Source organism: Bos taurus, chromosome 16 (genome assembly GCF_002263795.3).
Source record: "Bos taurus isolate L1 Dominette 01449 registration number 42190680 breed Hereford chromosome 16, ARS-UCD2.0, whole genome shotgun sequence".
Lineage (NCBI taxonomy): Eukaryota > Metazoa > Chordata > Mammalia > Artiodactyla > Bovidae > Bos > Bos taurus.
Window position 1 is genome coordinate 70793591 of NC_037343.1, and position 14425 is coordinate 70808015.

At 37.1% G+C, this 14425-nt stretch overlaps 1 protein-coding gene across 2 annotated transcripts in view; it reads left to right on the forward strand.

Moving 5' to 3' along the window:
* Positions 1-12845, forward strand: part of NSL1 (NSL1 component of MIS12 kinetochore complex) — a 35414-nt gene extending 22569 nt beyond the window's left edge. The window contains 2 exon segments of one of the 2 annotated variants that reach the window (NM_001101876.1): positions 8749-8816; positions 11356-12845. In NM_001101876.1, coding sequence (NP_001095346.1) covers positions 8749-8816; positions 11356-11634 — 347 coding nt within the window. In that variant the 3' untranslated portion in view covers positions 11635-12845. 2 annotated transcript variants of the gene reach the window in all.
* Positions 12846-14425: the final 1580 nt, after the last annotated feature.

The window sequence follows — 14425 nt, forward strand, 5'->3', positions numbered from 1 at the left end:
CTTTTTCTCTTCTACTTTTTTCTGGTTCATAGAAATTTACTTTGTACATGCTTTGAATTTGTCTTTAAAATTTTTCTATATTTATCCAGTGGTACTTTGGACAAAAGTGGGGAGTTTATGAACTTCCAAGACCAGCTTGACTAGAAATTTAGGATACTCTTAAAAACACAAATCAACTTTCATTCCTCTCTGCTTAAAATCCTAAAGTCTTCCAATTTTAAAGAATAATAGACTTCGACCTTCTCACCATTCCTTTATGTGACCTGGCCCTTCCAGATTCATTTCAAAAGCTTTCCTTTTTGTTCTGGCCCTCTGTAGACCCTCTCTTTCAGCAAAGTGGTTCAGCTATGTGTGTGGGTATTTGTTTTTTAGTTTCTTTTCCATTGTAGGTTATTACAAGATATTGAGTAGAGTTCCCTATGCTATTAATATATAGTAAGTAGGTCCTTGTCGGTTATCCATTTTATATACAGTAGTGTGTATATTTTAATCTCAGACTCCTGATTTACCCCTCTTACACTTGGGTAACCATAAATTTGTTTCCTATGGCTGTGAGTCTGTTTCTCTTTTGTCAGTAAGTTCATTTATATCATTTTTTAAGACTCCGCATATAAGCAATACTGTGCGATACTTGTCTCTGTCTGACTTCACTTAGTCTGATAATCTCTAGGTCCATCAGTGTTGCTGCAAGTGGCATCTCGTTCTTTGTTGTGGTGAGAAGTGTCCCATTGTGTGTATGTACCACATCATCTTTGTTGACTCATTTGTCAGTAAACACCTAGTTTGTTTCCATGTCTTGACTGGCTATTGTAAATAGTCCTGCTGTGAACATAGTGTTGGCTATATGTCTTTTCGAATTACAGTTTTCTCCAGATAAATGCCCAGGAGTGGAATTGCTGAGAGATCTGTTTTTAGTTTTTAAAAGAATTGCTGTGAAAGTTGCTCAGTCGTGTCCAACTCTTTACAACCCCATGAGTATACAGTCCATGGAATTCTCCAGGCCAGAATAATGGAGTGGGTAGCCTTTCCCTTCTCCAGGGGATCTTCCCAACCCAGGGATCGAACCCAGGTCTCCCTCATTGCAGGTGTATTCATTGCAACCTGAGCCACAAGGGAAGCCTAAGAATACTGGAGTGGGTATCCTATCCCTTCTCCAGGGGATCTTCCCGACCCAGGAATTGAACCAGAGTCTCCCGCACTGCAGGTGGATTCTTTACCAACTGAGCTATCAGGGAATCCCCAAGGAACTGCCATACCATTCTCCATAGTGGGTGCACCAATTTACATTTCCATTAGTAGTGTAGAAGGATTCCCTTTTCTCCACCCCTTCTCCAGGGTTTATCATTTGTAGCCTTTTTGATGATGGCCATTCTGACTGGTATGAGGTAATACCTTATAGTAGTTTTGATTTGCATTTCTTGAATAATTAGCAGTGTTAAGCATCTTTTCATGTGCCTGGTGGCCTTCTGTATGTCTTCTTTGGAGGAATATCTATTTAGGTATTCTGCCCATTTATTTATTTATTGAGCTATATGAGCTGATGGTGTATTTTGGAAATTAATCCTGTCAGTCACATAGTTTGCAAGTATTTTTTCCTCAGGTTGTCTTTTTGTTTTGCTGATGGTCTCCTTTGCTGTGCAAAAGCTTTTAAGTTTAATTACGTCCCATTTGTTTATTTTTTTTTTGTTTCCATCACTCTAGGAGACAAATCCAAAAAAAATACTGCTGTGGTTTGTGTCAGAGTGTTCTGCCTGTTTTTCTCTGGGAGTTTCATAGTATCCAGTCTTACATTTAGATTTTTAATCCATTTTAGCAAAGTTTGCTTTTGTATATGGTGTTAGAGAATGTTCTAATTTAATTCTTTTACAGGTAGAGCTGTCCAGTTTTCCCAGCACTACTTGTTGAAGAGACTGTCTTTTATTTAGTGTGTATTTTTTGCCTCCTTTGTCATAGATAAAATGATCCTAAGTGTATGAGTTTACTTCCCCCAGTCACTTCTAAGGTTGACATCTTCTCAGTTTTTCTCATTTAAATGCTACCTCCACAGAGAGATCTTTCCTACTCACCCTGGTAAAAGTAATCTCTCCCCAGTTCTCTGTCATAATACTTGTTTATTTCCATAATATCATTTGTTATGACATGTGCTTGTTTGTTTCTTTATGGTTTCTCACAAAACTGAAAGCTTCATGAGTTTTTTACTTTGCATTTTTGTTTGCATTATATGAAACCAGCATATAGCATCATGTTCAGTAAATACTTACCTCATGACTATTATTCACCCATGCATTCAGCATATTTATTGAATGTCTACAGTATGCCAGAACTGTTCTCACTGTGGAGGATGTAATGGTGAACGATACAGACAGGGTCCTTGCTCTGTGGAGCTTACGTTCTAGTGGGAGAAGGAAAGTAGCAACAAATAGAAAAATAAATAACATCAGTGCTAGGGTGATGTGTTTAGGTGATGGGAAACACTTTTCTGAGGAAGTAACAAGAAGGAATTTATCTTGTGACAATCAAGAGGAAGAACTTTTCAGTTAGAAGAGCTAGAACAAGGTTCCTAAGAATGAGCTTGAATATTCATAGAACAAGAGACTACTGAGCTGTAGTGGAAGGAATAGAGGGGAAGAGCATTACAGGAGAAGGTTAGAGTCTTGACTGAGACCAGATAACACAAGCTAAGAGTTTGAAAATATGTGGTACCTTAAGACAGATGCAGTTCTTGAGTACTGAAGGAGCTGGTGAGGTGCAGGTGTGAGTAGATGCCAAGGATCCTAGCACGTGTGTTAAACAGATGAGTTAAAATTATGGCAAAGTGTTATCTTCCGGAAAGTCATAAATCACTGCTTAGTTTTTGGTTTCCTTTTCACCAGGGATGCTACTTTTTAACTCATGGTTCTTATTCATGCCTTTAGTTACCCTTTTTAGAAACTAGTATAAGCCAAACATCCTATATTATGCATGCTTGCTCATACATGTTCATAAAATACAGTGGAAATGGAAAGGAAACACTCAGTTAATGCTTTTTTTTTTCTTGCTGAATTTCTGAATTTGTGCAGGCTTTTGGAATTTCATGTTTCCTAGTTTAGTCAGTGCAATGACCTAAAAGCAAAACAAGGTTGATTACTCAATCTTTCATTTCCACTTTTTCATTTCCCTGTGTTTTAGAAAGCAAGTGACTAGGGAAGGCAGTGTACTCAAGGGTGCCTAACTTCCACATTTTTAAGAGCAAACTTTTATATATATATCTTTGCAGCAGTCTTCTAATTAACTACCTACCAATAGGATGAGTTTTCATTTGTCATTTATAACCTTTTGTGATCCTATTCGTGAAACTAATCATTCTTTCCATATCATCAACTTTAAAAAAAAGTTATTTGAAATTAATTGACGAGGCTCCCTTTTTATTATTTCCTGTCCTTCACTAAACATGTAGTGATGACAAAGATCTATTTTAAGCTTCTCTGTAGTAGACTTTATGATAGTTCTTTTGCTGACCCTACAGGCAAAGGACTTAGAGACAGTTCCTCTTTTTTCCTAATAATGACAGCTTGCTTAAGCCATTGTTAGAATATTTACAGGTAGTCACCCACTTACAAATGGTTACATTTCAGACATTTATACTTAATCTGAACTTTGAAATTTGAACTGTATTTCTCCCCTGAAAAAATGTGCAAATGGTATTATAAATAAATAACTTTCTGGCTACCCTTTAAAGACCTATGTAAACCTACATGTGCTTGGTCACTCAGCTGTGTCCGACTCTTTGCGACCCTATGGACTCTAGCCCACCAGGGCCCTCTGTCCATGGGATTCTCCAGGCAAGAATACTGGAGTGGGTTGCCATGCCCTCCTCTGAGGAATCTTCCCAACCCAGGGATTGAACCCGTGTCTCCTGCATTGCAGAATTCTTTACCGCTAAGCCACCAGGGAAGCCCCATGTAACATATAGTGTAGCTGAAATACTACACATTTATGATGAAAAATATTAGGAGAATCACACTTCAGATGCACATTAGTTCTACTGCGTGACATTTACATAGAATTTGGAGGTAATCATTTGGGTTCAGTGATACCTTTGTTTGTGGTGAGACAATGAATAATGGTGCCATGAAGGTGTTCCCATTAGGTGATGGAGAGAGCCGTTGAGAATGCTTCTGCAGGAAGCCCATCCATCTCCTGCATGGCAGGGACCCGGCATCTGGACGTGAGACATTCCTAAGTCCGATGTTTGTTTATCAGGAGTACCTGTAAGCTCTTACTAGTTACACAAGTGGAGCATTCATTTAAAATAATCTTAAGTGAGGAATTGAAAAGTTTGTGTATTTTGAATTCCTGAGTAGATGTTAATGTTGGTGAATGCTTTTCTGATACATTTACAGATGACGTATTTCATTTTTAGTGATCATATTTTTGTGTTTATTTTTCCCCCCTCTTTGGGTTTTTTTAAATATTTGTGTGTTTAGTTTTATTCCTAAAATTATTGATGCTCCTTAGTTTTCAAAGAAGGAATTTCATTTACTTAACTAAAAACAAAACAGTACTTAAATGTTAATAGTTGAAACAAATTTAACTCTAGACTTTTAAAATTCTTTGCTAGGCATAATTTATTTTCATTTTTATCTTAAGAGATTTTTATTGTAGCAGAATTTTTGACCGTTTGTTAACTTATATTCATATGAGTATAGTATAATTCCTGGCAAAGTGGTAGTTTGGAAAGTTACGTATAGAATATAGAAGAGTGTGTGCTGTGAGTTTCTAACTCTATTTAGTGTTTATTCAGTTATTCATTTAGTTCATATACATTTCTCAGCTCTCACAGCTTCTTTTTTCCCATCTGAAAAAAAAAGAGGTTGATGAAACCTGCTTCCATCACAGAGTTGCTAAAGTTAATACATAGGGCTGATTGGCATTGTATGACAGCCCATAATACTACAGAAATGCACTATCAGAAGATCACGTGTAGGGAAAACTTCCTTTCCTTTTGTTTCTTTTACCTGAACTCTCCTTTTCATAGCCAAGTTTGTCAAAAGAATAATCTACACCCATTAGCTTCACTTTCATTTTTGTCAAAAATCATCAGTAGTATTAAGCATTGATATTGTTATGACTATGTAAATGTTCTTCAGTATGAGTCAGGTAATCAGACAATGAGTGTATTTTCTTTCTTGAACATCTTATTACCCCCCACTTTGGAATGCTTTATTTTTCTGTTTGCTTTGTTTGCTGATGTGTCTTTCACTGATTCTTTCCCAAACACTTCAATAGAACAGTAAAATTCCTCTCAATATAGTAAACACTTCCATCAAATCCACTTTTAAAACCCTTTCCTTTTTTCTTGGAGGTTTTCCTCTGGGAGCCTTTTGTCTTCCTGTTCAAATCTGGACTGTTTGCTATTTAGACCTGCTGAAGAGCTTTCATTCCATCTGTTTCTTTCCTCATCATCCTGGGAATTTCCTTTACTTCTGTTTTGGATCATGTTTCCTGGTTCCTGTGTTTTCTTCTTTCTTGATTTATTCTCTTGTTTTGGTATAGCACATCCTCTACCACCCACCTCCTATTTCCACTCACCCCCAGCCACCCAGTATGAAATCTTCTTAGTCTATAACATCTATGTTATAACATAGCTCTTATAACATCTATGAAGTTTTTACTTGCCTTTCAATTCCCTTGTTGGATTGACCTCACCTTTGTGCCTCCATGGCAAACTTTGTCATAGCCTTCATCCATCATACTTTTCAAGCACCTACTCTACAAGTCAGGCACTGTGTTCAGCAGGAGGGAGTCCAAGACTAAGAGAATAAGGTTCTTGTTCCCAAGAAAATTCTGAAAAATAGGAACACTATGGTTCTCACTGCGGGGGCCGTACTGCCCCCTAGCGGTCCTTTGAAAAATAGGGGGAAATTTTTACTTAAAGCACTATTGGGAGGGCATAGCTGGCGTTTTATAGTCAGGGGCCGAGAATACTAAACGTAGTTAAGTCCAGCACCAAACATTCATGTATGAAAATCTGTTCGTAGTTATCCAAGCCTGGGACCTAACTCCATTTTACATGCAATCCCAAACTACTTGGCACTTTTTACATTGTTATTGCTTGTGCAACAGATGGAAAACAGCTATTGTCCATCAGTGTGTGTTTGCAGAAGAAAATTTTTTGTCAAGTTGCATGTGTTACTACGTGCTGAGTGATTGAACTGAATACAACTTTTCTAGAGTAAATGTTGAAAAAGAGATTTTGTTCAATATTATGTGTATGTTTGTATATATTGAGCTATAATATACAGTGCACAGCTTGATGAACTTGTACACATATATACATATTAAAGTATGTAACTGCTGCTTGGATCTAGGTACTGTCTGCAGAGTTGGGAAACATAGGATAAACCTGTGTTTATGGTTTTTTAAATATATTTATTTTTTAAAATTTATTCATTTTTTAATTGAAGGATAATTGCTTACAGAATTTTGTCATTTTCTGTCAAACCTCAACCTGAATCAGCCATCAGTATATATATATATCCCCTCCCTCTTGAACCTCCCTCCCATCTCCCTCCCCATTCCACCCCTCTAGGTTGATACAGAGCCCCCGTTTGAGTTTCCTGAGACATACAGCAAATTCCCACTATCTATTTACATATGGTTATGTAAGTTTCCATGTTACTTTCTCTATACCTCTTACCCTTTCCTCCCCTCTCCCCATGTACATAGGTCTGTTCTCTGTCTGTTTCTCCACTGCTGCCCTGCAGATAAATTCTTCAGTAGTATCATTTTTCTAGATTCCATATGTATACATTAATATGCGATATTTATCTTTCTCTTTCTGACTTATTCACTCTGTATAATAGGCTCTAGGTTCATCCATCTCATTAGAATTGACTCTAATGTGTTCTTTTTTATGGCTGAGTAATATTCCATTGTGTATATGTACCACAACTTCTTTAACATAGGATAAACCTATTTTTAAATAGTACCTTTTCAAATAATGTGCCCATTATGTTTTCATATGTACAGTAAATATAGTCACACTGTCCAAAAATCTGGAAACATCAGGAAAATATCCTATTTATTTCATTTTTTACATTTTAACAGTTAGATCCATTGCTTTAAATTTTACTTGAAAAGGTAACTTGAAGTTAAAAAAGAAGATATTGACTATATTATTTGCAAATGTAACTAACACATATTTATTCTGCTTCCCAATTTTACAGACACTCTGTACCCCAAAAAGTTTCCTTATATTCCTTACTGGTCAATATTCTGCTGCTCTCAGAGATAGCCACCATTCTGACTTAATCATCATATTTCTTCAAATATTCTTTCTATCTCTGTTAATTTACATATGCAGGAAAGGTAAATTGAACTAAAAAGTCATTGCAACTAGAGTTGCATTTTATCAATGTGATTATGAAATGTTTTAGATCCACTTACAACTTTCATAGTCCCTTTTTTCAAAAGATGAATTACTTAGAAATTTTCAACAACATTTTTACTTGCAAAGGATTTTGGTACAGTGTGTAGAACAAAGCTAATGGGAAATATGTAATGGAAGATTTGTCTTTTTAATAGGACCAAATGTTACTAAATTAACAGAAGCACACAAAATGTAGGAATCTCATTTTTATTAATAAAAATTATTTTTAAATACTTCCTATTATTGCCACACTGTATATTAAAAACTTTTTTACAGTGATAAGAAATTATGTGAATATTAAATTTTTAATTAGATTGCTTGTCTTTATTCTTACTCCCTGGTGGCTCAGGCAGTAAAGCGTTCTGTCTACAATGTGGGAGACCTGGGTTTGATCCGTAGGTCGAGAAGATTCCCTGGAGAAGGAAATGGCAACCCTCTCCAGTACTCTTGCCTAGAAAATCATATGGACGGAGGAGCCTGGTGCAGGCTACTGTCCATGGGGTCACAAAGAGTCGGACACGACTGAGAGACTTCACTGATTCTTACTCTGAATCTATCCACAAAGGTCAACCACATATCTTCTGTCTGTTGAGTCACTGAGTCGTATCTGACTTTTTGCAACCCCATGGACTGTAGCTTGCCAGGCTCCTCTGTCCATGGGATTCTTTGGCAAGAATACTGGAGTTGGTTACCATTGTCTCCTCCAGGGGATCTTCCTGACCCAGGAATTGAACCCACGTCTCTTGCATCTGCAGTTGGATTCTTTACCACTGTGCCACCTGGGAAACGCCGTTTTCTCCATAGTTCTCATATTTCTGTTTTTGTCTTATCCATTCTATGTTCCCCATCGCCTTTCAACAGTATGACTGTATGATCTCTGAATTCTTTTTAAGTGGATGTAATTACTGAACTACTGAATCTAATCTGAATTATGGTGGAATTTCAAAGTGGGAGATAATATTTTCTATTGAATTTAATCCCTACACTTTCCAATGTTTTAATGTAGGGAATTATTTTGATGTAACACTTTTAATAAGGCCATCTCATTTGTAGATACATTGTGCTTCCTAATATTCACTATTTCAACATCCTGTACTTTGTATTGGTATATTATCCACACTCTTTTAAGATTATTTCCTCCCTTCTTATCATATGCAAATAAATAGAGTATGTTATTTCACTGATCTTCTGTTTTCTGTATAGAATAACCTCTGATTTTCTTGTTAAATAAAGGTGAAGAGTCCTCACAGATTATTGTCCAGATATCACCTGCTTGTCTTTTATGACTTGGTATTAGATTAAAAAGCCTAAAATATTGTTTGGTGGTTTCTTTGCAGCCCCTCGGTTGGAAAACTTGAGATGCAGAGGAGGAGCCGTAGCTAAGGAGATCAGTGAAGCCATGAAGGTAACTACCTACTAAATTATAAGTGAATAACATGTGTAGCTAGGTATTTGCTTTTAGCATTCATATGTGTCTTAGTCTGTTGTAATAGGAATTCTCAGTAGTCTTTTAAGTAGATCTTTAATGAAGTTATTAAATGACTGTAACATTCAGAATAATTACCATTTTTTAGGTACCTACCATGTGCCAGTGTTATACCTGGCTTCTTTAAAGGTTGGGCTTCCCTGGTGACCCAAATGATAAAGAATCTGCCTGCAACGCAGGAGACCTGGGTTCCATCCCTGCATCGGGAAGATCCCCTGGAGAAGGGAATGGCTAGCTACTGCAGTATTTTTGCTTGGAGAATTCCATGGACGGAGGAGCCTGGCAGGCTATAGTCCATGGGGTTGTAAAGAGTCGGACACGACTGAACGATTAACACTTTAACTTAACTTTCTTTAAAGGTTGGCTATATCTTTTGAGTTCTGAGAGTTAGGAATCCATCAAACAATTTTGGATAATAACACTAACATTTAGTCAGCATTTGTGAATTAGGCCCCGTCTAACTGTTTCACCTATATTGTGTCACCTCATTTAATCCTTACTCTATCCCTCTGAGAGAAGTACTGCTACTTCCTTGTTTTACGGATAAGGAAACTAGAGGGGCTAAGTAGATTGCCCAAACAGATAATTGTGCCAGGATTTAAACCCTGGATGTTTAGCTCCAGAACATGTACTCTTAACCACTGTATTATACTGTATTGATGCAAATAATCAGTAAATAATATATAATAAGAATAGCAGAAGAGGTTTATTAGAGTCAAACCAAGGGCTATAGCCCAGGAAAGAGCTTCTCAGTAGCTTTGATGGGACTGCTCCAAAGGGGTAGGGGAGGAGCCAGTCTATATGAATTTTTTGGCTGGGGAAAAAAATGTTGTCAAGATTGCGACTTGGTAAAAAATTACTGCTAAGCACGAAGAACAGATGTCTCAAGTTAATGATTTTAGTGTTTTTTTCTGTGTATGGGAAGGTGCAAGAATCTGGGGTCATTGAAATATGTCCTTAAATGTGCATCTTAACTATCTGGGAGCCTGTGTATCCAAAGCACAGAATGCTTCATCTTGGCTTTCCCTTCCTGAGTTCCCCTCGGGGCTCGCTGTCTTGGGTGACTGCAGTGGGTCGTGCCTTCGCCCTTTGTGTAACTGGGTGATGAGCACATTCTTTTCTTTCATGGTGAAAGCAGAGGTACGGGTATGCTTGACAGGCCGTAAGACAGGCTGTTTGAGTTAGCACACGGTTCAAACTAGATCATGTATAAACCAGAGTGACTTCCCCACACCTCAGTATGTGAAAGTTTCTTCCATCAACTGCATATCCAACTTGGAGTTTTAATATTATAATAATAAAATTGTCTATGTTCTTGACATGTATTCTGCCCAAACAAAAACATTTGGATTTCTAGTACATGAAAATTATTTTTAAACTCCTTCAGGATCTCCTCTGTTTTGATTACTTTCTATAACCTTCTTTTGTGATGTGTATTGATCCCATGATTTTCTGGTACTCACACTTCTCTCACAGCATGCTCTTAATCAGACATTGGCAAACTGGGGTGGGCCAGGCTAAAACCCGGCCTGCCACCTGTTTTTGTAAATAAAATTGTTTTGGAACGGAGCCGTGTACTTTCGTCTGCTTATTGTCTATGGTCTCTTTGGGGCTTCCCAGGTGGCATGGTGGTAAAGAATCTGCCTGCCAATGCAGGAGACATGGGTTCAATCCCTGGTTCTGAAGATCCCTAGAGTAGGAAATGGCAACTCATTCCAGCATTTTTGGCTAGAAAATTCCATGGACAGAGGAACCTGGTGGGCTTCAGTCCAAGGGGTGGCAAAGAGTGGGATGTGACTGAGCATGTATGCATGTGTGGCCTCTTAACACTAGAACAGGAGAGTTGAATAATTGTGACAAATGTAAAGGCCCTCACAGCCTAAAATGTTTATTCTATGGGCCTTTATAGGAAAAATGTGCTGATCCCTCCTCTAAGATTTCTAAAATTGTACTATCCTAAAATACAGAATTCCAGACATTCGATTTTTTAACTCTGAAATTCTGTTACCTCCTCTGTGGGTGTGTGGGTGTGTGTGTGTGTGTGTGTGTGTGTGTGTGTGTGTGTGTTTTTAATCTTTTCACCTTGCTGTGAGGCATGTGGGATCTTAGTTCCCCTACTAGGGATTGAACCTGCACCTCCTGCATTGGAAGGACAAACTCTTAACCACTGAACTGCCAGGGAAGTCCCTGTTACCTCCTGTTTTACTAGAGTTTTATTTTACTACCAGGCATTATAAAATAGGAATAGAATACATCTTTTTAGCTTTAGCTTTTTGTTAAAATTCCTCGGCTAAAATTGGTATTTTAAAGTAATATCGATTATCTGTGACTTAAAAATAAGGTTTTAGAAAAAGGCTTGACCTGAACAGTTTAAAGACTTGAGTATTGTACTTATCTCTGTGTGTTTGTGTTTCAGCCTGAGATTAATGTTAAGTATTACTGTTGTTTGTTTTTTAAGTCCTTACCTGCATTAATTGAACAAGGAGATGGATTTTCCCAAGTGTTAAAGATGCAGCCTATTATCCAGCTCCAGAGAGTCCACCAGGAAGTCTTTTCCAGTTGCTGTAGGAAACCAGATGTTAAACCCGAGAGCTTTATAGCACAAATAGAAACCACACCAGCAGAGACTTCTACTAGGACAGCTACTGACTTGGTACTGAGAAGAAAGCGAACTAAAGACTGCCCCCAGAGAAAATGGTATCCGTTGCGGCGAAAGAGAATTAATCTTGATACATAAGCCCTTTTTATTCATCTTAAGAGGTGAAATTAGGCACTGTCAACATTTAGATTACAGCCTAATGCCTGGACAGGACTTTGTTTAAACAGCAGATAACTAGTGATTCCTTAATACAAATATAGTAACACTATATTGGGGTGTGATATAATATTTTCATCTGTAGTCCATGAAAAGCATATTGTTTGAATATTGGCATAAAGCCTGTCAATAGTCATTAAGAGTGCAAACTTTTACTGTCCTTAAATACCATCAGCACTTGGCTGCCTTACAGCTTTTGTGGAATTTCAGAAGTAACATATTCCACTGCATTTCCCAGATATACGTCTTTGTTTAAAAAAGAGCTGTAACAGTTATCTTTATTTAAGGGCTGAAAGTCATCATCATTTCTGCACAGTAGCAGATACAGTTGTTTTCTTGGGTTCCTTCCCCCAAGACAGTTTGATTTATCAAATTAACATGCAGATGACAAGACTGGCTTTGACTTTGTTACACTAAGTTCCACTAATTTGAATTTGTGGGATTAATTTTAGAATTTTTTTTGGTTTTGTTTTGTAAGACAAAGAAGATGATTATTTGTGTAAGAATTTCTCTTAGAAATAAAACTTGCCATGTAGCTGGCGTTTCTTACCCACACTTTTGCTTTCATAGATTAACTTTTAAACATAAGTTGACTTGGAACTAATAATTTCTTTTCAGGATTTCTCATTTTTTTGTAGATGAATCCAGTTCAAAAATATATATCAGATTAATACATTAAACAAACGTCACTGTGGAAGAAATACAGATGCAATCATATTGAACTATTTTACATTTGAGAATGTTTACATATCAAGTATATAATGATTGGTAGAAAGAAGTCTGAGAAAGCAGTATTGCCTATACTTCTAAACATTTAAGTAGAGTTTCTCTAGCTCTTATTGTTTCACTTATTCACATTAATACAGTGTAGCCAGGGCCGTCTAGTTTGCCAGCTGTTTTCTTACAAACAATTATATACCTTCATTCCTTTACAGAGGAATTTACTAATCACGAGGTTGGAAAATAATGTACTTCTCTTGTTCATTATATGTTAATAATCATGAATAAGAAAGTCTGTCTCAGTGAAGAAAACTTACAAAGCTACTTTATTGCATTCTGAATTTGAGTGTTAAAACTTGAGATCTGTATATTTGTATGCAATAGTGTGTTTTTATTAAAATAATGTACAAAGACTGCAGCCTTGATCCTGTGTATTTTTAAGACTTGTCTCAGGCCTTCTGGAGCTTAGCTTTGGTTGGATGGTAGGTCAACACCTTGCACATAACTAAATTTCTCTGTAAAACTGGAGTCTACAGAATATTGCTATACTAATGTCGTGCTTTTTCATAATATCAGTACAAAAGTCTATGAATAGTTTCACTCAAAAGCATGCAAACAAAAGCATTATTGTTAATTCTCCTAGATTAGATAACTGAATTGTGTTTCTGTTAAAAAATCTTCTTTTTAAGAAATTCATATTGAGATACATAGAGTCTAATAACTTGATGTTCTAGGTTTGTTTGCAATATGTGAGCCAAGAAAAAAGGAGAGGAATAGATGAAGTGAGTATGGCAAAAATCTTGATAATGTTGGATCTGTCTGAAACTATAATCTTTCTACTCCTGGGTCTGGAAATTTTTATAATTAAAAAGTTTGTTCTTTTTAAAGCCCTCAGACAAACAGCTGAAACTTGAAATCTTTTAGAGGGCTCTAAGTGTTACTCCACAGTTATAGCAGAGTTCCAAATGAAATACCATTAGGAAAGAAAATATATTAGCATTATTAACTAAGGTAAACATGGCTGATATCAGTAATTTATTCTCGATAAGTATTTTTAAGAAGAGAAATGGAGGGACTTCCCTGGTGGTCCAGTGGCTAAGACTCAAGTACTCCCAGTATAGGGAGCTGAGGTTTGATCCCTGGTCAGGGAGCTAGATCCCACATGCTGAAACTAAAAAGATCCAGCATGCTGCAACTAAGACCTGGTGCAGCCAAATAGTTTTAAAAAAAGAGAAATTGAATTTCTGCATAGACTGAGAACTAGCTAGCTAAGGTGATGAAAAGTCAAAAAGTCTGTAGTTGCAAGAAATATTGAAGGAAAAAATAGAAAATCAAATAGTGACATACCTATGGTAAAAAGAAGGCCAGATTGGATGGAGTCTTAAATTTCCTTTCAACAAAAACCAAAGTCAGACAAAGAAGCAAAACACAGGAAGGTCAAATCCAGTTTCAAGGGACAGAGAACATTTAAAGCAGCTGGTTTCTGAAAACACTGAAGGAATATCTGTGTTTTCCAAACATCAGGCATTAGAAACTGTATTAGTCAGCTTGAGTTGCTGTAACAGAATACCACAGACTGGGTGACTTAAACAACAGAAATTTAATTTCTCACGGTTCTGGAGATTTGAAGCCCACGATCAAGGCAAATTCAGTTTCTGTTCCTTCATGCATGCATTGGTGGTTGGGGCGGTATTGGTGTCTTTTCTTTTAAGAACATTAATCCTGTTAGAAAGCTACACCTATGACCTTATTTAACCTTAATTACTTCCTTAGAGGTCCTGTCTCCAAATACAGCCACACTTGGGGCAGGATTATGGGCTTCCCTGGTGGTTCAGACAGTAAAGAATCCACCTCCAATGCAGGAGACCTGGGTTCAGTCCCTGGATTGGGAAGATCCCCTGGAAAAGGGAACGGCTGCCCACTCCAGTATTCTGGCCTGGAGAATTCGTCCATGGGGTCGCAAAGAATCGGATTTGACTGAGTGACTTTCACT